Genomic DNA, 23,393 nt, shown 5'->3' with positions numbered 1-23,393 from the left:
ATTTGTGTTAAGCCACTAAGCTTGTGATGATTTGTTTATAGCAGCAACAGGAAACCAATGTGATATGCCATTGACAATAATATAAACAGAGAGAATATTATGACTTTCATTCTCTGCAGTCTGATTTTGAGGAATCTGAAGAATGTGATAATTTGACCTTTCAAGAAATTTAAAAATTTGTGGAAGGGTATAAGAATAGGACTGTTTGATGAGCATAGGTGTACTAGAAACCACAGTTTTCCACAAATTCTCAACTTTAGGTAGAAAAAAGAGGAAGAAAAACCAGAATATAAGGCAGAGAAATAGCAAAATAAATAGATAAGTAAATAAATATAAACAGCGTTGTAATAAATCAAAGAAGGATGGGAGCTTTTTGAGAGGTTGTAGTGGGCAGTTTTCCAAGAAAGGAGATAATTGACTATTTGCGTAATACAGAATGTTCCCATCACAGAGGCCTGTGGTGAGCAGGATTAAAGTACTTATCCATTGGTGGAATAATAATAATGAAAAAATTAGAATACAAATGCAAACATTTTTATAAAGTAATAATAACTTTCTGCAAGAATTGGGTGGGGGATTGTTTCTTGGAATAAGAAGGACAGAGAGATGGAAAGATATTGAAACTGAGCCATGACTGAAGAGGCTTTGTAGATACACCTAGGGCCTATGTTGTCCAATTTAGCTTTGAAATCATTAGAGTAAAAGTAGCCCAATGTGACATGTCTGGAGACAGGCAGGTTTGGTACCAAAACTTCATTCTACTTCTATGTTATTCTCTCTGATCCTTTTTTCCTCATTAGTCAAACATGGTATACTATATACCTCTTAGAGTAAATGATAAAATGTGGGAGGTAATATACGGGAATGGTCATGTATCTGCCACCTGTGGAAATTAAAAATTGTATTTGTGATTATTAAATGGTATTTATTATTATGTAATAGCAAGGAGAGAGAATAAAATGAAAATACAGATCGATATCAGATAAGAGAATGTATATAAATATGAAAAATATCTATGAATACAATAACACAGAAGCAGTAACTACTTCATTTATAGTCACAAAGTATTTATTTATTTATACTCACAATTATTTGAATTAGTATTAATTTCTAAGATTTAGCAGCAAGCTAATTATGTAGTTTGAAGGACCACTTTTCATCCAGGATTTTAGAAGATAGTGTATATTGAGCTGATGATACCTGCCTGAGAAAGGTACAGGTCGGATAACCTACATTTCTTCTCAATCTCTCTCAAGTTAATAATTACATGTTATATTATGATCTGGAATCATTAATCCTACAAGTCACTGCCTCTTAGAAAATTTATGATAGACAAAAACAAAATAGAATCATAGTAACTAAGGAAAGGTTTTTAACTTCATGTAGTAAAGAAGTATAACAGTAAAGAAAAACTAGGTACTTCAAGACCATTTTTCTAAGCAGCATATTCAATCCAGGTTTCTATAGATCACAGAAACTACCCAATGCGTAGTATAAAATGAGTCATCTGATATCCATCTTTCATGAAGACAAAAATGACTTTATTTTTATGATAGTCATAGTGAATAAAACTTACATTTTTCAGGAATTTTTGCAATTTCTTGATGTGTGGGTTAGAGTCTAAGATTCATTAGTTAACATCCAAAAAGCTAAGTAGAGTACCAGGAAGGCAATTAGAAAGTGCTGTCATGATTCTCAAGGCTAATGTAAAGAACAAAACTCTATAAGGAAATGTTTGGGCATTAAAGATGATTTGTCTACAGCTACCATTGTGTACTCTTTTGTTTAACTTTGAGTGATACATTTCATTTCTCTGAATACCTAGTAAGATTTTATTTTGTGCTGGACATTGCCGTTCATATGCTAGAGTGATTCTGGATTTTATATTCTTTTGAAGATTGTTAATTTTTGTCCAGTGATGCAGTTAAAATGCCCATATTCACCTTACTGTAGAGTTGGCTCTATACTTTTTAAGTGTAGATACGTGAAAGTCCAAGAAGATATCCAAGTTCTTCTCACTTGACTGAGATAAACCTCCAAAACTCTGCCCCCAAATCAACCTCCCAGAATCTTATCTAGATTTTGATGTAGACATTCTTAAGGTCGGCCCAAAGTAGACTTCATATTAGAGCGGGACTCACCAAACATTTTCTACAAGTGATCACATAAGTTCTTTAGTCTTCGCAAGCAATGTGGTCCCTCTTGCCGCTACCCAGTTCCACTATGGTGACACAAAAGTAACTAGACAATATATAAATAAAGGTGGCTGTGTTCCAATAAAATTTTATTTACAAAAACAGGCAACGAGCCAGATTTAGCCTTTGTGATGATAATTTGCCAACCGCTACGCTACTCTCGTGCATGGCTATTAATCTAAAAGCTGTTACTTTGTTGCCTGTGGTGTTAATAAGGCTTATGAATGTGTCTGGAATGCTAACATCCTTCTGCCGTGCTCAAACTCAGTTGTCTCTCTTCTGCTCTCAGCCATTTAACAGTTATTTCATGATTAGCCTTGTGTGATATATTGTCTTATTTATGTGCAGCCCAGTTCTCAGCTAAGGATTTGTAGGAACATCCCCACAAACTGACTTTTGGAAGCTCTGCTCTTGCTCATCTCTCTTTTTCTCCGCTCCCCTTCTCTTTTATACTGCAGGTATTGAATCTGCTCCCAACTCCCATCTCTGCCTTCACAGCTCAGTGCAACTGCGGTGAGCTGCTGGGTCCCCAGCCCTTGTAGCTGGGTGGGAAATGGCCCTCAGCCAGAAAGCTGGTACAGTGACAGGTCCCACCTAGTGAGCTCTCCATATTTCATCGTTCACAGCCTGACCTAATTAGCTCATGGTTGTTTATGGAGAAGGACTAGACCAATACCAGTTATAATAAGGAGAAGACTGGAATCTTTTCTTTTCAAATAATGGAAAATATAAATTTTAAACAAGAATTTAGTTCATGAACAATGAATTCATGAACAGAGTAGTGAAAATGCAAAGTTCCTTTTATTTCAGATGTGGTTTGATTGCAATGTTTTCAAAGTCACCAGATCCTGTAATATATTTATTTGCTCTTTTCTATGCTCTGCTTTCTTCTCTAGTAGAGTTTTCGCCTCATGATGTTCTTTTTTATTCTGGAGATAAGGCTATTATCACTGAGATGTAAACATCCTTATACTCTACTACCAAGAGAAAGAACAAAACATACCATCTATTAATCAGATGAAGAGAGACAATTTTCCTTCCAGAAGCCACCAATATATATCTTCTTGTCTATGGCCTGATGTTAATTAGATGCCTAAACCCAATCACAGTCATTTGACTATGGAGTAGAGATAGAGGAATTGCTGTAAGAAATTACATCCCCATCCCTGGAACTGAGTGTTGAGATAACCTCTCCTAAAATGTATGACAGAGAAAGGCTGTAAGCCACTTTCCTCCAAAGTGGCAATGTTCTTGAGGAGAGAAAGGGAATCAACTTCCAAGACATAATGAAAAAAGTATTTCAGGATAGATTTTCCTTAAATGGCCGTGAGTGTTACATGCATATACATATACACATGATGGTAATATGAGACTAATAAAAACTCAAATTTTGAAGAAAATTATATATGCTTGCTTTTATTTCCCAATGGAAAGGCTTACTGAACTTCATAATTTTAGTTAATTAAAACCTTTAATAACACTTTTAAGCAGATGTTATGCTAAGTTATATTCCTGTGTAATTTGAGGTCTAAATTTGGTCCTTGTACATGTTTTAGTCCTTCAGTCCCATGTCTCTCAGTGTCACTCCCAAATTGTTAATGTTGAAACGAGCAGACACAGCATCCAAGAATCTGATGGCCAGAGATAATCTTGGCACTGCAACTTCCTACTTTTTGAGGGTTGAGTAGATGCAAGTAAGAATTATTGATTTTCTGTCTTCTAACTCTACAGTAAAGTGGAATGTAGAGATGGTGGTGATGATGGTAGGGTTGTCTGTGTGGTCTCTCTTGATTGACTATGATCCCCATCTTTTAGGTTAGGGCTGCTGAGCAGGGAGTATGTGTTTCTTATGTGGTAATATATACATTGAATCATAGGTAAAAAATTCAATCCTGTTATTACCTTTTCACCAACCACCAAGTACATCCTACTGAGGACTTGAGAACATTTCTTTTATGACTTTATCATCCTCATTGGGAGAAAAGTCTTAAGCATGCAAAATTTCTCCAAGGTTCTGAGTTGATTCCAAACATTTTTAGTCTAAAGGTCATCAGTAAATTCTGAGCACATGTCATTTAATATATGTAAATTTTTAGTTATAAATAGAACACATACATTCATATCTTTAGTGGTGAGGAGGACCAGCTGTGGATACAAGCTGCCTAGATTTGAATTCTAGATATGTTATTGCCCAGCTGTGTGATTCTGAGCAAGGTATTTCATAAATCTCTATCTCAGTTTCTCATTTAAAAAGGATAGAAACAATACTATGTGCCAGACAGAGTTGTTATGCAGAATGAATATATAGAGAGAGACTTTAGGTCCATTATCATCATTGTAATCATTGTTACCATATTATTCTTTTACTACCATGTCATGTACATTATAAGCATAAATAACATAGATGAGATCTAGAAAATGCCTAAATATAAGTTCTAATATTTTTTATATTACAACCGCAAGATATTTTAGTGTAGAAAACATAGAATACAGATTATTTTGTAATAGCACCTACTTTACAATGGTAAAGTCTGGAATTAAAATGTAGAATTTCTAATATGCTCATGCCACACTTTAATAGAACTTCTCTTGTATTCACTATCCATTATTTCTGCATTATTTTCTGGAACACACCTGCATGGTCTTATTGGTTGTAGAACAACTGCCATCTTCTTAATAACAAAATAGCACAACCATTGTTAAGAAACTTCTAAAGATTTCTGACCTTGCTTCGCTGATGTCTGTAATGTGGGCCGTTACTGATTACTGTAATGTGGGCCGTTATATCCATGCCCCTGAAAAACCCAGCTATTGTAGTCTTTCACCAACCTATGTCCCCTGTAAATGAGTCACAGTAGTCCCCTCCAAATTTTTTTTTATAACTTCACAATGGCCAGAACATTAAGAGGAGGCTCTGTTGTGAATTCCCTACTCAAAGTCTGTATTGATCCTTTCCTGATCTGGCTCTAGATGGATCCATTTCCAACCAGAAAGCCATGCCAGAAAACACTGTGGCTGGATACTATGCTGATATCCCTGTAGCACTTCCTTTTCTTATGCTCTATCAGAAGATGAAATAGCCGAGACTTTTGTTAGTATTCACCAGGGCATAGATTCATTTCTCAGAAGGAAAAAAAAAAGATACTTATATCTTTTATACTTATATACTTATATACTTATACTTATACACATATGTTATATGTGGCATTAATGTCATCCTTCATAATTCAGCTCAATTTAAGTTGAACTTCAGAGAAAAACAGTAAGGAACAGCTCCAGAAGTAAACCTGGATGGTGCAGCCAAACCCCAGGTTCCCATGTTTTGTGATCGGTAAAAACTTAAAGCTCAGAAGAAACATTTTCTTTCTTTCTTTCTTTCTTTCTTTCTTTCTTTCTTTCTTTCTTTTTTTAAGTAAAATAAGATTTATGGTATGGACTTTAGCTTCTGGACTAGAAAGCTCAAATGAGAAGATGTACAGGTATGAAAATTAAATGTTACAATTATTTGCTGTTTCCTTTATTAAAGAAGGCACTCTGACTTTTTAAACTACACATTTTGTGTTTAGCAGTTAGAATTTCTTACTGTGATTTTCACTTTACGTGCTTGCCTCTCCATGTATATTTTGAATCTATGTACACAGATGATGTTTCCCGGCCTGAGAAAATCAGTCACTTCATAGATATTTGTTCTGTGATTGGATGTGAATGAAAGTGCCTCAGAATCATGACTAACTCTTCATAAGTAGCCCTATCCTTTATTTTGCAGGAGGTAAATTGAGAAAACAAATACATTTGACTTAAAACAAATAAAATTTACCATATGGTAAAGTCCTTAGTCTTTTATATGTCTTCTGATCATTTGATACTCATAGAATTCTTACTGTTTTATGTAATTTTATAACTACTATATACAAGTCAGCCCAGTAGCTCATCCTTCCAAAACTAGCACCAACATTTGATAATATGTGTTAGTATCTGCAATTCCTTTGATTATTTTCCCTTACTCTTCTTGTAACCTTCTGTCCTCCAAAATCTCTTGGCTAGATTTTACCAGGTTCAGTGAGTTCCTAGAAGAGGTAAATACTTGAAATCCTGGGAATTGCTGGCATTATAGCTTTCAAAGGCATATTTGCTATTTCTGATGGAATCCATTCTATCTGCCCTAATACAAGCTTCCTGGATTGCTATATTACTGAACATTCTGTGTCATTTTTTTAGTGGAGATCTTCTAGTATGAATCACAGGATTTGGGTTGAAAAACCCTTACAAGGAGGAAAACAGGCTAAGGCAGGATGTCCTGTGCCTATGCAGACCCTTCTGGACAGCAGGTGACTGATTACAGCATCTTGAGGAGAGTGTCTGCCTACCAAAGAGAGCCTAAGATAGAAAATAGCATATGAACCTGGGCTGGGGGGAGGGGCGTGGGCAAGGGAGTGGGCAAGACATGGGGGATTGCCAGGCAGCATGGGCATTCCTTCCAGATGGTGACTAAAATGTTGAGTGGCACGGACATGCTTACTCCCTCCCCCTAGTTTCTAAGGATCTGGCCCATAACTAGTGGGAGTGTAAGCTGACCACTGTCCCACTGAGACCCACCCACTGCCCCTCTCTATTGTCCCTAACTTCTATCCTTCACTGAGGACACAGGGAGAGATAAAAGAGACCTTCTTTTCCTTCCTTCCATTGAGGCGTTGGGTTAGGCAGGGCCTGTGGTAGCCAAGGACAGTCGCCATGTAAGTCTTGAGTGCTCAGTGTTTGAGAAAGGTAGATGGCCCTAGGACAGCAGTGATGTAGAATAGGCAGGGTGGCCTGAGCCCCGGGTCAAGAATATGAGACTGAGGTCTGTGGTCTCAAGATCCTCACATTGTGGGGTCAGGTAATGGGAATAGAAAGAAGGATAGAGACAAACAGGACCAAGACGAGTGCAGGAAGGGAAGGGGCCTGGGGCTCAGAGCTTGTTGGTTTTCTACTACTTATAGGTACCTTCATATTGGAAGCTACTTTCTTCACCTTTTTTTAATTCAAAATTTTATTTTTAAGCATATACACACACACATTTTTAAGTACATTTATGATGTATTTTATGTATATGGGTTAGGTAGCTAATTAGGTAGTTAATTGATAAACCTTCTGCTGTCAACTTTTCCTGGCAAATTCAATCCCCTTCCCCAATAAGAACATCAGAAAGATCCTCTGTGCCTCCAGCTTGAGATTCTTTTCATTGGCTAAATGTAGGAGACAGGGTAAGTCCAGAGGTATAGAGAGGTTCTAAGCCATGAGGGGAGGCAGGTTCTTCTCCGGGTCCTTTGTGAGGCTGCTAAGCATCTTCTTGTAAGAATAGCTACAGTATGTAGATAGGAACTGGTGGATACAGGATTTTAAAATACATCTTCCAAATCTGAGACCTTTGCTCTTTTAACAGAAGAGTTACGGCATTTGCAAAGGTACTAGCATATGGTGGGATAGAGATGTGTGTTGGATTAAAACTGAATAATAGAAAGAATGAATGCTATTATGTTAGACTGCTGAGGCTGCCATAGCAAGAGACTGCCATAGGGTAAGCCACAGACTGGGTGGCTTAAACAGCAGGAATGTATTTTCGTACCATTCTGAGGGCAAGAAGTCTGAGATTAAGGTGCTAGGAGACTTGATTTCTTGTGAGGGGGTCTTCCTGGTTTGCAGATGGCATTCATCTCCTTGGATCCTCATATGACCTTTACTCTGGGTGAGCATGCAGAGCGAGAGAGATCTGGTATTTCTTCTTCTTATCAGGATGCCTATTGTATGGGGTGAGGGCCCTATATTTACAACCTCATTTTACCTTAATTACCTTCCTAAAGGCCCTGTTTCCAAATACAGCCACAAAGTGGGAGGGAGTTGATTAGAGCTTCAACATAGGAATTTTGGGGAAATACAGTTCAATATGGAACAACTAGAAACATAACTGATTTATTATGTCAAACTATATTCCGGGACTGGAGCTGGAACTTTGCAACTAGATATTTTGGTCCACCGAAGAATTTACTACATACTAATTAATGCAGAACACACTATTTTCTGAAGCTTAACCAAAAGTCATGGAGTATTTTTAACTTGAATTCTAAATATATTTCACTAAGTTTTTGTTGTTCTCTACAATGAATGAAAGATGCTTAAAGTGAAAAGGGATGTTATAGAATTTACTAAAAAGATTGGTCTTTCTTTCATTTTATAGGCTCAACAACTTACTGACCTGGAACAAAAATTAGCTGTGGCCAAAAATGAGCTGGAGAAAGCGGCTCTTGACCGGGTAAGTTAACATCTCTGAATCCTAATTGCTGTTTTAGCACACAAAGCTAGGGTTGACCCATTGCTTCACTTGATTTATTGATGCATTTCCAGATGCTGTACCTGGAAGGTGGGTGTAGAATTCATGAGTGTTTGACAATCCCTTTGGAACCCAAATCTTTCCTCTCTTTTGCTGCTACAGTAAATTGACTCAAGGTTCAGCCTTGTGAGTTCATGACTTTTCATTTTCCAGCTTACCGGTACATTTGTTCTCTAACACCATGAATAAACATGTTTTAAAGCACCAGCAAAGATGCCATGTATTAACTCTGGGTAAATGAGTTAGGAAACAAATCGAAGTAGTCATTGACACTTTTAATTTTGGAAATCGTAAATCAGAATTCTGGAGGGAGACTCCGTGAAGAAGGAGGTAGCCCTCCTAACCAGCTCTGTTCATATAAAGATAACGCAGGAGAGAATGACATAAATCCCTCATTATAACAGCTTTCCTTAAGTATAATTCACATGGTATAAAAGTCACATTTTTAAAATTCACAAAGTTGTGCTACCATCACCACTAATTCCAAAAGATTTTCTTCAATGCTTTTTACCTCCTCTATTTCATTTTGGTTTTATTAATGTCTCATTGTGTTTCAAATGTGCATGGTCAGGATAAACCACAACCCCTGCTGATGCCAGCCTTAGGCTGTTCTTCATATGAGACATACGTGGAGAATAGGCAATTGGCATATGGAAAGGGAGATAGAAAGGGATTAATTGATTATATAATTAGAATTACTGTTCTGCTTAATTGTTACGGAATGTGGCAAAATTTCTTAATGCCTCTCATTCTTTTTTTTTTTTTTTTAATTTTTAAATCACCTCTATGAAATAATAGGAAATAAACATTTCTCTATTCTTTAGTTCACTCAGAACAAAAGGTAGAGTGACTTTAAAATAATCTCTTTGTTTACTCACACCCATTTATCAAATATCCAGTGTCATTTTCTGTAATACTGAGAACATGTATCTAGCACTTATTAATACAGGAAACTGAATCTGAGAAATCAATCATAGTATTTCAGACTTGAGAAGACAAACACCACATTATTCTCAATCAGAAGCATGGAAAGTCTGTGCCAAAGGAACAGGGCCATCCAGGAGTAATCTGCATTTTATAAGCCTTCAATGCATCACCTGGCTAAGATCAGTTCTTCATTAGGTTGGTGTTAGCAGCCATCATCCTGCCTAACACTGGAAAGACAGACCCTCTCATGTGGAAGATAACCTCTGGGGATTTTTTGGTTCATTTCTACACAGTGTTTGACATATAATAAAAGTATTTCTAGACGTGTGGAGAGGGAATACAATCTGATCAGAGTACAAAAAGAAACCGAGGAAAGCGTAACTGAAACTGATTCAGACACTGGAATGAGGAAACAAAGATTTCATGAAGATGAGTGTGTGTGTGTGTGTGTGTGTGTCAGTAGAGAAATAGACAAAGAGATAAAAGGATAATATTTTTCACTGGACTTGGAATCTATTAAAAACATCAAGTAGACATTGTAGAATTAGAACAAAATGATGCATGTAATTGAAACTTTAACTTTGCTCAGTCGCAGATTGGATGAGTGGACATAATAGAACTGAAGACAAGTAAAATGTACAGAAAATTAATATCAATTACCTAGACTAACATAGAAAAAGTACAAATAAATAGAAAATAAACAGATAATGAGAAATGTATATCAATTTTTAAAATTTATACCTGTTCCAAAAGGAATAACAAACAGAAGCAATATTTGTAGAGATAATGACTTAAAATTTTTCAAATGGATAATTATAGATCATTGCAAGAGACAGACAGCCTAATCCTAAATCAGTATGTATACAGCAATGTTCCTTAAAATTGTATATACATTTTTGAAAGTACAGTTGAGATACATGCACTTTCTTCATTCTGCTATATTTCATTGCAATTTATTATTATTATTATTATTTTTAAAAGATTTTATTTATTTATCAGAGAGAGAGAGGGGAGAGAGCGAGCACAGGCAGACAGAATGGCAGGCAGAGGCAGAGGGAGAAGCAGGCTCCCCGCCGAGCAAGGAGCCCGATGTGGGACTGGATCCCAGGACGCTGGGATCATGACCTGAGCCGAAGGCAGCTGCTTAACCAACTGAGCCACCCAGGCGTCCCTCATTGCAATTTATTAACAACAGATACCTAATTAAGAAAAATGAAAATGTAAATAAAAACAAAGAGACGTCATCTCAACATCATCAGATTGATACAAATTAAAAAGTCTAATGATCCCATATTCCAATACACTAGTGGTGGTAGTGTAATTATTAAATCAGTTTTTAAACATGTGTATCATAGCATTTGCACTCATCCCGATGTGCTTGGACACATGTATAAGTACGTGAAATACAACACGTTTGTGTTAGTACCAAATTGAAATAACTTAAATGCTTACCATTAGAATTAGCATATATATTTCATGTATGTTCCATACTCATATTTTCAAATAGTAATCAAAATTTAATATTAATGAATACATAAGAAGACATTTATATAACTATTAATACATCTATAATATATATTGTTGAATAAAAAATTCAGAATTTTATATATATGGTTCTTAACAATTGTTCAAATACACAAATCACATTTGTTTTGGATTATATATAATATAAGTAGATGAAGTATAAAAATATATCAAATTTGAGGACCCAATTGACTTTGGGGAAAGATGGAGTAAAATCACACTAAGAATGCTTAAAATTACTTCTACTATTTCCCATGTGTTTCATTTTCTAGTAGTTGTATAGACACAGATAGTCTTTAATTTATACACACACATATAGATATTTTGTGTACATTAGATACATGCCTCATATAGTATATACATTGTATATATACATCAGGTATATGTAATATGGGTGTATATTACCAATATATATATGCATGTTATCATGTATTTTATAAAAGTATAATAAATATCATATATAACAAATATATAATATATAATAAACATGATGCTTTTTAACATTTAATTCAGATCGATATTTACCTGATATTTTTTATAATTGTTATTTTCTTCTCTATATGCCCTCTATTTTTCAAAATGTTATTTTAGAAAATGAAGAAAGTGTGCTATCTGCTGTTAAGAGCTTTCCATTTTTGTGATCACAACATAGCAACCACTTTATTTTAAAAACAATAAGCAAGTAATATGATTATAGACTTGCTTTGCAATACTTTACTGTATACATATAGCAGATGTGTAAAGAAAAGCAGTTGCTTCCTAACCACCAGATTAAACTATGGGTTTGTTTGTTTTTTTTAAGATTTTATTTATTTATTTGACAGAGAGAAATCTCAAGTAGGCAGAGAAGCAGGCAGAGAGAGAGAGGGAAGCATGCTCCCCAGTGAGCAGATAGCCCAACTCGGGGCTCAATCCCAGGACCCTGGGATCATGACCCAAGCTGAAGGCTTAACCCACTGAACCACCCAGGCACCCCCTGGGTGTTTTGATACAGGAAAGAGGAGATGGATTATTTCAGGTTGATTCATTTTGGAGTTCTTATGGTATCTCCTTGGTGTACTGTAGTTGTGAAGGACCAGGCTAAAATTCTACTTCCCAGAGACTTGGGTCTCACATAGGCATTTTCATTACAACATATGATCAAAACCACTTCACAGCTAACATAAATAACTTCTCAAACAGGATATCTAGAAAGTGTTGCAATAACTAATTAGTAAGGTCATTTTATGAATTCTGATGATATTCTTTCTTAAGGTTTAGATCTTTGGGACAAATGTTTTGAATGAACAATTAGATGTTTTAAGAACTCTGTTCCATTGTGATTGTCTTATTTTATATTTTTCCAACTATTTAAGGTAATTTTAAGGAAGCCTGTTAGTAGGCCAAGCATAATTCATCTTACCAAGATTCCAGCTTTATAGGATTTTTTAACTTATAAAAAAGAAGTTTATACTAATTTATGTTACTCTCTGACGATATCCAACTCATACTACATAATATTACTTTTTAAAAAGGGACAAGACTCTTTATAGAGTTGAGAAAATCAGAAAATCAGAGATACATATAAATCCTAAAATTCCACTAGACCATTGTTCTTTGTTTTGATTTTGTTTTTGTTTTTCTTAGTCCTTTCTCTAATACCCCTACCACAATCTCTACAAGATGCTTTAAATCCTAGAAAGAATGGGATTCATGTGATCCCGTGGCAGCCCAGTCTCTTGTGATGTTTGTAGCAACTCTGACTGTGGAATTTTCTTCCTTGCATTTAATCTTTTCCCGCATCTGACTTCAGATAATCCACTTAGTCAGGTTCAAAATGGCTAACTAGGTTTAAAATGCCCTTCATGTGATCACCATGTGGTAGGATCTCTGGGAAATCGAAAACGTGTATGATACATGGTCTGGAGATCCACACCTCTCACATTTTGTTGGGCACCCAAAATTATGAAATAATTGCTTGTGGAGTCAGAAGGCTCCAGAAACACAGAGAATGAATGTATGTTATGTACTTGTGGATTGTACAAACTGGTATAGTCCCATAATACTAAATGCGCAAATTATAATTTGGTCTGAATCACAGAACTCCAGGTTAGCATAGTTTTTTTTCTCCTTTGTCTTACCCATTCTGTGCTTTTCTCCACTCCATCTCTATTCACTCCCCACTTAGGTGTGCCTAGCCCGCACCGTGCTACAGTCTGGATTTAGCATGAGAGGCTCTATGTGGCAGTGTTTCCAGAATCAGTCTGCCTTTCTTCGATCACTCTTCCACTGAATGACCATGTTCGAAGTCCTCAAACTCTTTGTGCATTACTGCAAAATGGAATACTAACAAAACTTACTTTATAAAAGTGGTGAGAAAACTGTGTGCATCCAAAAAAATAAAGTACTACGATCTCTTGGCACAGGGAAAGCCCCCGGGAAGCAGTGATTATTAACATCAATGAATGAGATTGTAGAGACTGCCTGTCAGTGTTAACAATTTTTCTCTTTAACCTTCAGGATCTTGTCGTTCCTTTTGCTACAGTAAACTATAAAGCATTTCATATTACTAGAGGTCGGTTTCAACAAATCTCTTGTACCATATGTATGAGGCTCATAAACTGTAATCATAAAGGCAGGTAGAAATGCTAGGTCACTTCAAAATGGATAAAAACTACAGTTTAATGAAATTGCTTTCTACCTCTCTCCATCATCTTTATATGAGACTTTTTTACTCTCTTCAGGTGCCTAGCTCCTAAGAATGTTATATCAGGGCTTCAAATAACCTCAAATACCTCATAAATATTATGAAATCATCTTCACACTCTAACTTGTTTCTTGTGACATGTTTAATGAAAGAAGTTTCAGTTTACTATTACAATATAAACAAAAATAATCTCACGATCTAAGAATCAACCTTGGTTTTTCCAAACAATCAATTATTTATTTGGCAATATCTTATGAATTATAGGCAGCTTCAGCTACTGGAATATAAAAACAGCTTTATAGTATGGAAATCTATCTCTCAAAATTTCATGTTAAAAATAAAAAAAAAAAATCTGTTACATCTGACTGTCACAAAATTTTGCCCAGGAAGGCATGCATTATTTACATCCATATTAAAGATGGTACGTGTGAGGGGTGCCTGGGTGGGTCAGTCAGTTAAGCATCTGACTCTTGGTCTCAGCTCGGTCGTGATCTCAAAGTTGTGCGATTCGGCTCTGCTCTGAGTCTGCTTGAGATCTTCTCCCCCTTACTCTCTCTCTGCTCCTCCCCCTGCTCCTGTGTGCTTGCTCTCTTTCTCAAAAAATAAGTAAAGAAGTAAAATCTTTAAAAAAAAAAAAAAAAAAGTGACAAATGTTAGTCAGCCTGCACAGATTCCCAGGACTAAGTAGCAAAAGAACAAAAACCTGTTTTGCCATACGTGTCTGACACATAACAGGAGCATTGTAGGTAGCTCTTGACTGAATACATAAATTAAGATCTAACTTCATGAATTAATGAATTTGCCATTTATCCTACATACAAGGGACCTGGAGACAACCTAAACCAAGAATAAAAACTATCAAAATAAGGGTGCCAGGTTGGCTCAGTCAGCACAGTGTCTACCTTCAGCTCAGGTCATGATCTCAGGGTCTTGGGATGGAGCCCCACATCAGGCTCTCTGCTCATCAGGGAGCCTGCTTCTCCCTCTCCCTCTGCTGCTCCCCCTTCTTGTTTTCTTTCTCTCTCTGTCAAATAAATAAATAAAATCTTTAAAAAATATTTAAAAAGATGTAAAAATGACCATACAGGATTCATAGAGCTGATTTCATGGCAGATATAAAAGTTAAGGGGAAAGCCTTTGGATTTATAGCCCTTCATGGTCTTTCCAAAGCCAGCAGCCGATGTTCACCCAGATCTCTCTGATGACCTCACATCTTCATAGAAATGAATTCAGAGAGAGACAAAATATCATATGAACTTATATCTGTCAGGAGATGAGAAAGTAGGGGCACAGTTGTCTTTGCAAGCTATATCTTGTTCCCAGGAAAGAAGCACATTTTTCTGAGATAAGTACTTACCTACAGACACACGAAAAATTACCTTCTAAATCTCCCACATGTTAAGATCATATATGTACACAGTAATTTTAATAAGTTTTATGTATTATATAGCAAAAACATTAGTAATTTATTTATCTTTTAAACATTTATTTATTTATTTGAGAGTCATAGCAAGTGAGGGGAGGGACAGAGAGAGAATCTTCAAGCAGACTCCCCACTGAGCACAGAGCCCCATGCAGGGCTCAATCTCACAACGCAGGAGACCACGACCTGAGCCAAAACCAAGAGTTGGTCACTTAACTGACTGAGCCACTCAGGTGCCCCAAGCACTAGTGTTTTAATGTCTGAAATAATACTTTACTTATACATTATACAGAATAAAATGAGAAATATTTCATATTTTCTCATGTAAAACACCACCACCCTATGTCCTCTGGAGGGTTTATTTTATTTATTCATTCAACAAACATTTGTTTGAAACTATTTGTTTGAAACAGTTAGAAACTGGTGGTGCTGCAAGAAAGGCACTGGCCCTCAAAGAAAGGACATCGTAATGGAAATAGATAAAACACTGAACATAGAAACAATAAGGTAATTTGCAACAACAAGACTACCTAGGACTTAAAGTGAGAAAAGTGACAGAGACTTTAAGGAAGGAGTGTTCCGTGAAAGGGCCTTGAGGGACTGCCTTTCCAAGAAGGTAAGATGTGATCTGACACTGGGTGTTATATGCAACTGATGAATCACTAAATTCTACCCCTGAAACTAATAATACAGTATACATTAATTAAATTGAATTTAAAATTTTTTAAAAAAGATATGAGCTGAGAGATAAATTTTAGCGGGAAGTTTTCTAACAGATATTTGGAGAAGGAGTTCATAGGACAGGAAACAGCAAGTGTAAAGGCTCTAAGATGCAAATACATTTGGAATCTTTGATGGGCTGCAAATAAAAAGAGGCTGAGCTACTCGGGTTCTTCCTAAAAATGTTTGCATTTTGCTATTATGTGGCAAAGCAAGTGAAAAAAAGTGGTTTCGGGCAAGAAGGAGAAAAGCAGGGCAAAAACAAGAATGACCCTAGGATGGACCAGGTTGTAATACTTTGGACAAAGTATATCTTCTACAGTTTATACTGTATTTCATCAGGTAACATCTAGTTACGGTGAACCTCAAAGTGAACAGTAACTTGCAGTTTCAAAACAGGCTACAACTACAGCCAGCAGTATAAATGAAAATATAATGATGTCATGATGTAAAATCATCGTCTGAGTCCTGCTTATGGAAATGGGTCAAGCCAAGTCTGAGTAGTGTCAGTAAAAGGTGGTATTAAGTCAGAGAGACTAACTAGAGAGCTGTTTTCGTGGTAGAAAGCTGAACAAAGTAGGGCAAGGTGGCTCAGCAATCTGTGATCTCTGGCAGGAAAAGTCTACAGTGTAATCAAGGAACGGAGGCAGAATCTAAGGCAGGAGGCCAATTCGTATGCTTGTGGTCCAATAAAGAAACAAAATCAGGAGCTAAGAGGTCAGGAATCAGTTGGAACAGAAGAGCAAAGATGACTTAACCCCGTAGCTGTGAAACGTCAGGGAGTTGGAAGTTATGTTTGTGTGATGTTGAATCTGATACCTGAGATGATCCTGACCATGTCAGGAGACCCCTGGGAACAAACGTGATGATCAAGTTCAGATCATTTAAAATATCACATACATGCACATCTTCAAGTATTGTTCCACTGGAAAATGTGTCTTCCCGGAATAGCATTTCCTGAAAACCCATGTTCGAAGCTATTAACTTGCTACCGGTCTTTCTTTATTTTCACATCCAAGTTCAGGCATTACTCAGAAATTTGTTCCTTTTGCCAATATATATACTGTGAGCCTGTTATAGATACAACTTTTACACACGTCATGTATTTAGAGGAGCCAAGATATAAATATAGTGAAGAAAATAGCCATCACAACTTCCTGCATTATCTGAGGTGATTGTCTCATTTCAAAGGCTGCATTTCAAAGCCACATTAACTTTGAATCTGGGCCCAGACTTGCCTGACTCTGTTGCATTAATTCTATATCCATTGTCTCACTATAACATGTGAGACAGAAAACAAATTTAAATTGTTCAGTGCCCCCTGCAGTCTTTCACTCCTGGCCCAGCCCACAATGTTCTCTTCCGTGGTGAGAGGAGCGTTAACCATGGTTATAAGAAAGCACCACTAGGAAGAGAAATCTGAACTATTATTTAATTTCTTGTCATTGATAAAGCTTATCACTGTCCTTCCCAGTAAGTAGAAGCAGCTTTTTCACCCACGTGTTTAAGTCATTGATTCAGAAACCTTTCTGGTGAGTCCCTTCTAACGTGTCAGGGAACATGTTACGTGCTAAATACACAGTTCTGAACAGAATAGACAACTTACACATGTGTATATATCCATATAAATTAAAAATTAGAGACAGATTCTATAAAGGACCCACATAGAGGATTGAACCTAATGGGGCGCAGGAAGGACAAAAAGTCAGGAGCTCAGACAAGCCGATCCAAGGGACCATGTTGAGTAAAATGTCATCATTCAGCTTGGCCCAGCTTGGTCCTCTCCTGCCCATTTAACGACATTCCTCCAGCCTAGTTCTTCTCAGATGTTTATGTCATCTTAGACAACCTGTTGGGACAATACTAAAGAGAAGGAAATACACCTTGGTTCTATTTCTTACGTATCCCAGTTGCTACTCTACCTGCTGCTTTTGTTTTGTTTTGTTTCTTTCATCTCTGGCCTGGACCAAATAGATTTCTTAAACTGCTGCTCCTCTAGAAAGACATTCTCTCTTGTCTTAAAGATAAATCTTATCACATCACATATGAGTGGAAAGCTCAGAGGTAGATCTTGGGAAGGATCCAAGTCATAGTCGCTATTCTTCAGGAGACTGGAAATAGGAGCAGATGCTATATGAAGGTGTGTTCCTGGCATAGAATATAAAAGATAGAGGATTGGTTGGAAGAATACCCCCTCAAAAGGAGGACAACAGACTCTGCTGCTTCACTGACCCATGGGTACCCTGAAAGGGTACACTCCACATGTGCCAGCTTCTCCAGGGATCTTGGATCTCTTCCTCTCTGTTGCCACAAAGGCCACATCTCATGTCTTGAAATGGATGATTATGTGACATTTCCTTATTTGGGTCTACATCCATGCCCTTCATTACCCCTGAGTTACCATAAGCTTTCCTAAAATTTATATGTCTTTCCATTTTGGCACTGGAGATCTCTCTGTCATTTGTACTCAGAGTTGTATTATTATTATTATTATTACTATTTACTTTATCAGCATTTAAAAATACTTTTAGGGATGTCTGTGTGGCTTAGTCAGTTAACCATGTATCTTTGGCTCTGAGTCCCACATGGGGCTTCTTTCTCAATGGGGAGCCTGCTTCTCCCTCTGCCTGCCACTCCCCCTGCCTATGCTCATTCTCTCTATCTCTGTCTAACAAAAATAAATAAATAAAATCTTTAAAAGAAAAACCCTCCCTTTAAAACAAATTAAAAAATAAAAATATTTTAGCAGTGGTGTTAAGATGGGAGTTACAGATGGTTGTTGTCTACATTAGTTCAGTCTGCCTTGTGATTATAAACCAGGGGTAAAAAGCAGTCTGAAAATCTTGAACTTTCCTTTCTTCAGAGTAAAATACTAATAATGATGCCAGTTCCACAGATGTTAGCATAAAATTATTTCCTGCATGTGAAAGAGCTTGAAATATTGTGAAATCCTATGCAAATATAAGAAATATAATTTACAACCATATTGGATTAGCTCCTACCACTTAACAAGGCCCACAGGAAATAAGTGTTTTATTAGAAACAAGGTTGATTTTTTTCCAATCTGTGGGCAAACTGAGTAGTGCTGCAGGCTGTTCTGAGAAACACAGGACCCTCCATTGCCAGGGGAATGGTTTGTCATAAAAGAGATGGACACCAAGAGAAAGATGGCAAGTTTCTACAGACATTGTCTACAAAGTGACCCTAGAGGACATGTCCTTGCCAACAATCTATCACAACTGAAATCACATCAAGTAACATATGTCTCTGAATTTCGGTGTTCGAAATATATCATGAGATACAGTAGCTCCTAAAAATAGACTGAGTGAGCCATAAACAGTGAGTGTGTCAGAGTGAAATTTAGAAGTGAGGAAGTTAACATTTGAAAACTGGTAGGTATTTGTGGGGGAACTGAGTGCAGGCTGGAAGGATGGGGAGAATCAAATCAAAGAAAGAACAATCGGAACCACATGTAAAAGTTGTTCTCTCTCTTTTTCCGTAGGACTCACAGCTGAAGGCAATGAAGGAGACTGTGCATCTCTGCCTGTCCACCGTGTTCCGTAATCAGGCTCCTCCTCCTTTGAGTCTAATGAGGCCAAGTCCAACTCAGCTGCCACTTATACCTGGGACAGGTAGTCCTGTGATTCCTGATGCAAGTTCAAAATTCCAGGTACACTTCGGTCATGCTTTGAAAGTAGAAGCAAGTGAAGCACAGTCTTTATACTCCATTCTCTGTGATCATCAGAGTGGACAGAGTAAGATACCAAATTCATTGAAAGATTAGGAAGTAAATGGAAAGCGCGAACCCTTTGTAAAGTGTCTGTTGTCACTTAGAGAACATTGGACAACAATGTTTGTTTTATTTTTTTAATTTTTTTTAAAGATTTTATTTATTTATTTGATGGAGAGAGAGAGATCACAAGTAAGCAGAGAGGCAGGCAGAGAGAGAGGGAAACAGGCACCCTGTTGAACAGAGAGTCCAATGCGGGACTCCATCCCAGGACCAAAGGCAGAGGATTAACCCACTGAGCCACCCAGGCGCCCCAACAAAATTTGTTTTAGAGAGCCAGCTGCGTGTTAACCAGAATTACCCAATTATAAGAATAATAATTATTATTATAAAATAATCTAAAATTATTTTAAAATAACATTTTAATAGTACTATTTCAATTTATAATCATCATGACTTAATAATAGAATCTTATCATATAATTTAATATGATTATGCTACTAATCATATTTTAATAATAATAATGATAGCTTTGTTTTATAATTAATTAAAGAAAGCATCTTATATTACATACCAGTATATACCAGAGGTTTCATATGGAAAATACTTTCTCCTAGGGTATAACAGCTATCCTTACAAAAGTGGATACTTTTTTAAAAACTTTTAAAGCCATGGTTTTCAACATTTCCTGCATATGTGACTCTCTCAGGATACTTTAAGAAAATCCTGACACTTGGGACTCATCTCAAACGTATTAAATTCTTTCTGATTGGGCTCTAAGTCATTAGTAGTTTTTAAAAGCTCCCTAAGAGGGGTGCCTGGAAGGCTCAGTGGGTTAAGCCTCTGCTTTTGGCTCAGGTCATGATCCCAGGGTCCTGGGATCGATCCCTACATCGGGTTCTCCGCTCTTTGGGGAGCCTGCTTCCTCCTCCATCTCTCTTTCTGCCTGCCTCTCTGACTACTTGTTACCTCTGTCAAATAAATAAATAAAATCTTTTAAAAAAATAAAAAATAAAACAAAAGCTTCCTAAGAGATTCTGAGACCAGGTGAATCAAGCAAAACTTCCTCAATTCCCACCACCTCTCTACATTTGACAGGGCAGTGGGGAGTTTTGTCATTCTGTACTTATGTCATCAGAACCTTCCATTTACTGTCTCTACGTTTAAATAAATCCTGGCACTCTGAAATAGTTACTGGAGAAAGTGTAGCTTCAGGCAGTATATTTGAAAGTGCTGGCTCTCTTGCCTTAGGATCACTGGCTGTTAAAGTGAGTGTTCCAGATGCCAGTTCCACGTCTGCTGCAAACTCTAACTATGGTGGGTCCAGAAGCACTGACGCAGTTACCCAGTGATGCACTACTGTGGGGCTTCCTTACTGCTTACTCTGATTCCTTACACTGGAATAAAACAAATTTGTGCATCTGTGCATAAATGGCAGTTTAGAGAAATACTATTTTCAGAGTCAAAACCAAGAGGAAAAAAAAATGTGTTTTTATTGATGACTAATCAATGTATAAACTGCACAGATTTAGTCTGTATAATCTCATGTTTCCCTATCAAAAGTCATTTAAAATATATATTTTTTCATTTGATCTTATTCTCTTTTTACTCTGTACTTAAGATCTCTAGAAATGTTTAGGCTGGTATTTTTCTCCTTTATTTTTTCCTCCTGCCTCTTTGGAAACTCTAGGTCTAAAGGGTTTATTTGCTTAACCAAAGGCAGGGAAGAAATTTGCATAATGATGTATTTGTTATGTTTAGGAAAAGTCATGAAGAAATCCATTGACATCGGTCACTGGTAAAATGCCAAGCTTCTCACACAGTGTCACGCACCCGCCAGGAAGCCACACCCTGCCTCCTTAGTTTTGGTCAAAGAGAGGAGCAAAGGTTCAGCCTTATTAAGTCTGATGACTTTGGGCAAAGCACTGTGTAATTCTAGGGGCACACAGGACACCTATCTCCACTCAAAATATGTTTGTTTAGGCCCAATTAAAACTGGGCTCTTGATGACCCTGAATGTGTGGAGGGATTACTGATTGTTACTTTAACGGATTTACTATGAATAAATGTATGTCCTGTCCTTGAAATAAATAATAAATATTTATTATTTCCCTTGGCTTATCAGAGAAAAATGTAGGAAGCATTTAGGTGAGGCTGGTTTAGAAATTGCTCATTTCTCAGAAAGCAATAACAGAAAAATCCAATTGTTTAAGATAAAGTTCAATAAATCTAAGTTGATGTACTATAGAGCATTCTATTTTATGGATTAGCATTAAAAGCTTCTCTAGTGTTTATGATTTGCCTGCATTCTTTATCTTTTCATTAGTGGTGGAAATTGTATTTTATGTATACTTGGGGCTTCGGCTGTATGCCGGCGCTTCAGAAAACATTTTTAAAATCCTGGATAATGTGATGTGATGTAAGGTGTGAGTAAGAGAGACCCTTCCATCACGGAATCTTTTTTTCTCTGTGCATGAAAAAAGGAACTTTTAAATGAGGACATTTAATGGGTACACCTTCAGAGTTGGCTAATTACAGCTGCAGTGACATGATAGGCCTTCCCGTTGCTGTGAGGGGATCACATCTCTTACCCTCCCTGTGCCTCAGTTTCCTCAAGCCCCTTTCCGAGTGTTGTTGTGGCATGAACATTACAACTGATAACTCCCCGTTTTCATTAGATTACTATTGGTTTCATCTACTTTCATTTGCTTGTTTGTTTTTTTAAGATTTTATTTATTCATTTATTTGAGAGAGAGAGAGAGAGACAATAGCGAGAGAGGGAACACAAGTAGGGGAAAAAGGAGAGGGAGAAGCAGGATCCCCACTGAGCAGGGAGCCCAATGCAGGGCTCGATCCCAGGACCCTGCGATCATGACCTGAGCCATAGGCAGACACTTAATGACTGAGCCGCCCAGGCACCCCTTCATTTGGTTTCTTAAATCTTCAACTCTTGAATGGTTTTCCCTGAAATCCCTGAAACACAGACAAATAACCAATTTTCAACTCACATTTGGAAAAAAAACAAGACACCCACATACCATGCTCAGTACCCCCAAAATGTCATTCTGTTTTTCCTAAAGCAGATTTGGTAATGCAGTCAAAATTTTCATTGCATTGTTCAGATGTGTATATGTACATGTGTATACATGCATACATACATACATACATATACACATTATTACATTAAATATGTGCGTATGTATATAACACACACATTTGTGTATATTTCACTGTGGATTTTAATAGCCACAGTTTTCCTTAGGTGGGGAGTTCAACATTATAAGAATCTACTGACAAGAACTTAATTTATATATTGGTAACCTCTACTTTTTAAAAAATATTTATTTCTTTATTTGAAGAAGAGAGAGAGTGTGTGAGAAGGGGGAGGAACAGAGGGAGAGAGAGAGAGAGAATCTCAAGCAGACTCCCCTGCTGAGAGCAGAGCCTGGGTGCAGGGCTCGATCTCATGACCCTGAGATCATGACCTGAGCTGAAATCAAGAGTCACTGAACTGACTGAGCCCTCAGGTGCCCCTGGGAACCTCTACCTGTTTTTATTGATTCTGGAGGATGCTTTTTGTATGACCTTCAAGTCCTATAGCTGAAGTTTCTGCTGAGGACCCGCAGTCAGGTCCATCAGCCTCTCTTATTTCATCATATTCTCCATGTTGTTATGTTGCTTCTTTCTAATTTGAGTGAATTCTTTCTTACCCTCCGAGTTCTTTTTCTGTGGTTAGGGCTCTGACAACACAGTGTTTATCCCTCATGGCTCCTGCTCATATCATGAGTATAATGATGGCCACATACTCCTCTCTCCTTAAA

The 23,393-nt window shown here is 37.1% G+C and overlaps 1 protein-coding gene across 1 annotated transcript in view; it reads left to right on the top strand.

Moving 5' to 3' along the window:
* The window catches only part of LUZP2 (leucine zipper protein 2), a 472,878-nt gene that overhangs the window by 389,779 nt on the left and 59,706 nt on the right, over positions 1 to 23,393 (top strand). The window contains exons 8-9 of the mRNA XM_059406926.1: positions 8,410 to 8,484; positions 19,345 to 19,512. Coding sequence (XP_059262909.1) covers positions 8,410 to 8,484; positions 19,345 to 19,512 — 243 coding nt within the window. The remainder of the gene's footprint in view (positions 1 to 8,409; positions 8,485 to 19,344; positions 19,513 to 23,393) is intronic.

This window comes from Mustela nigripes, chromosome 1, assembly GCF_022355385.1.
Source record: "Mustela nigripes isolate SB6536 chromosome 1, MUSNIG.SB6536, whole genome shotgun sequence".
Lineage (NCBI taxonomy): Eukaryota > Metazoa > Chordata > Mammalia > Carnivora > Mustelidae > Mustela > Mustela nigripes.
This window is presented reverse-complemented; position numbering and strand designations above follow the sequence as displayed.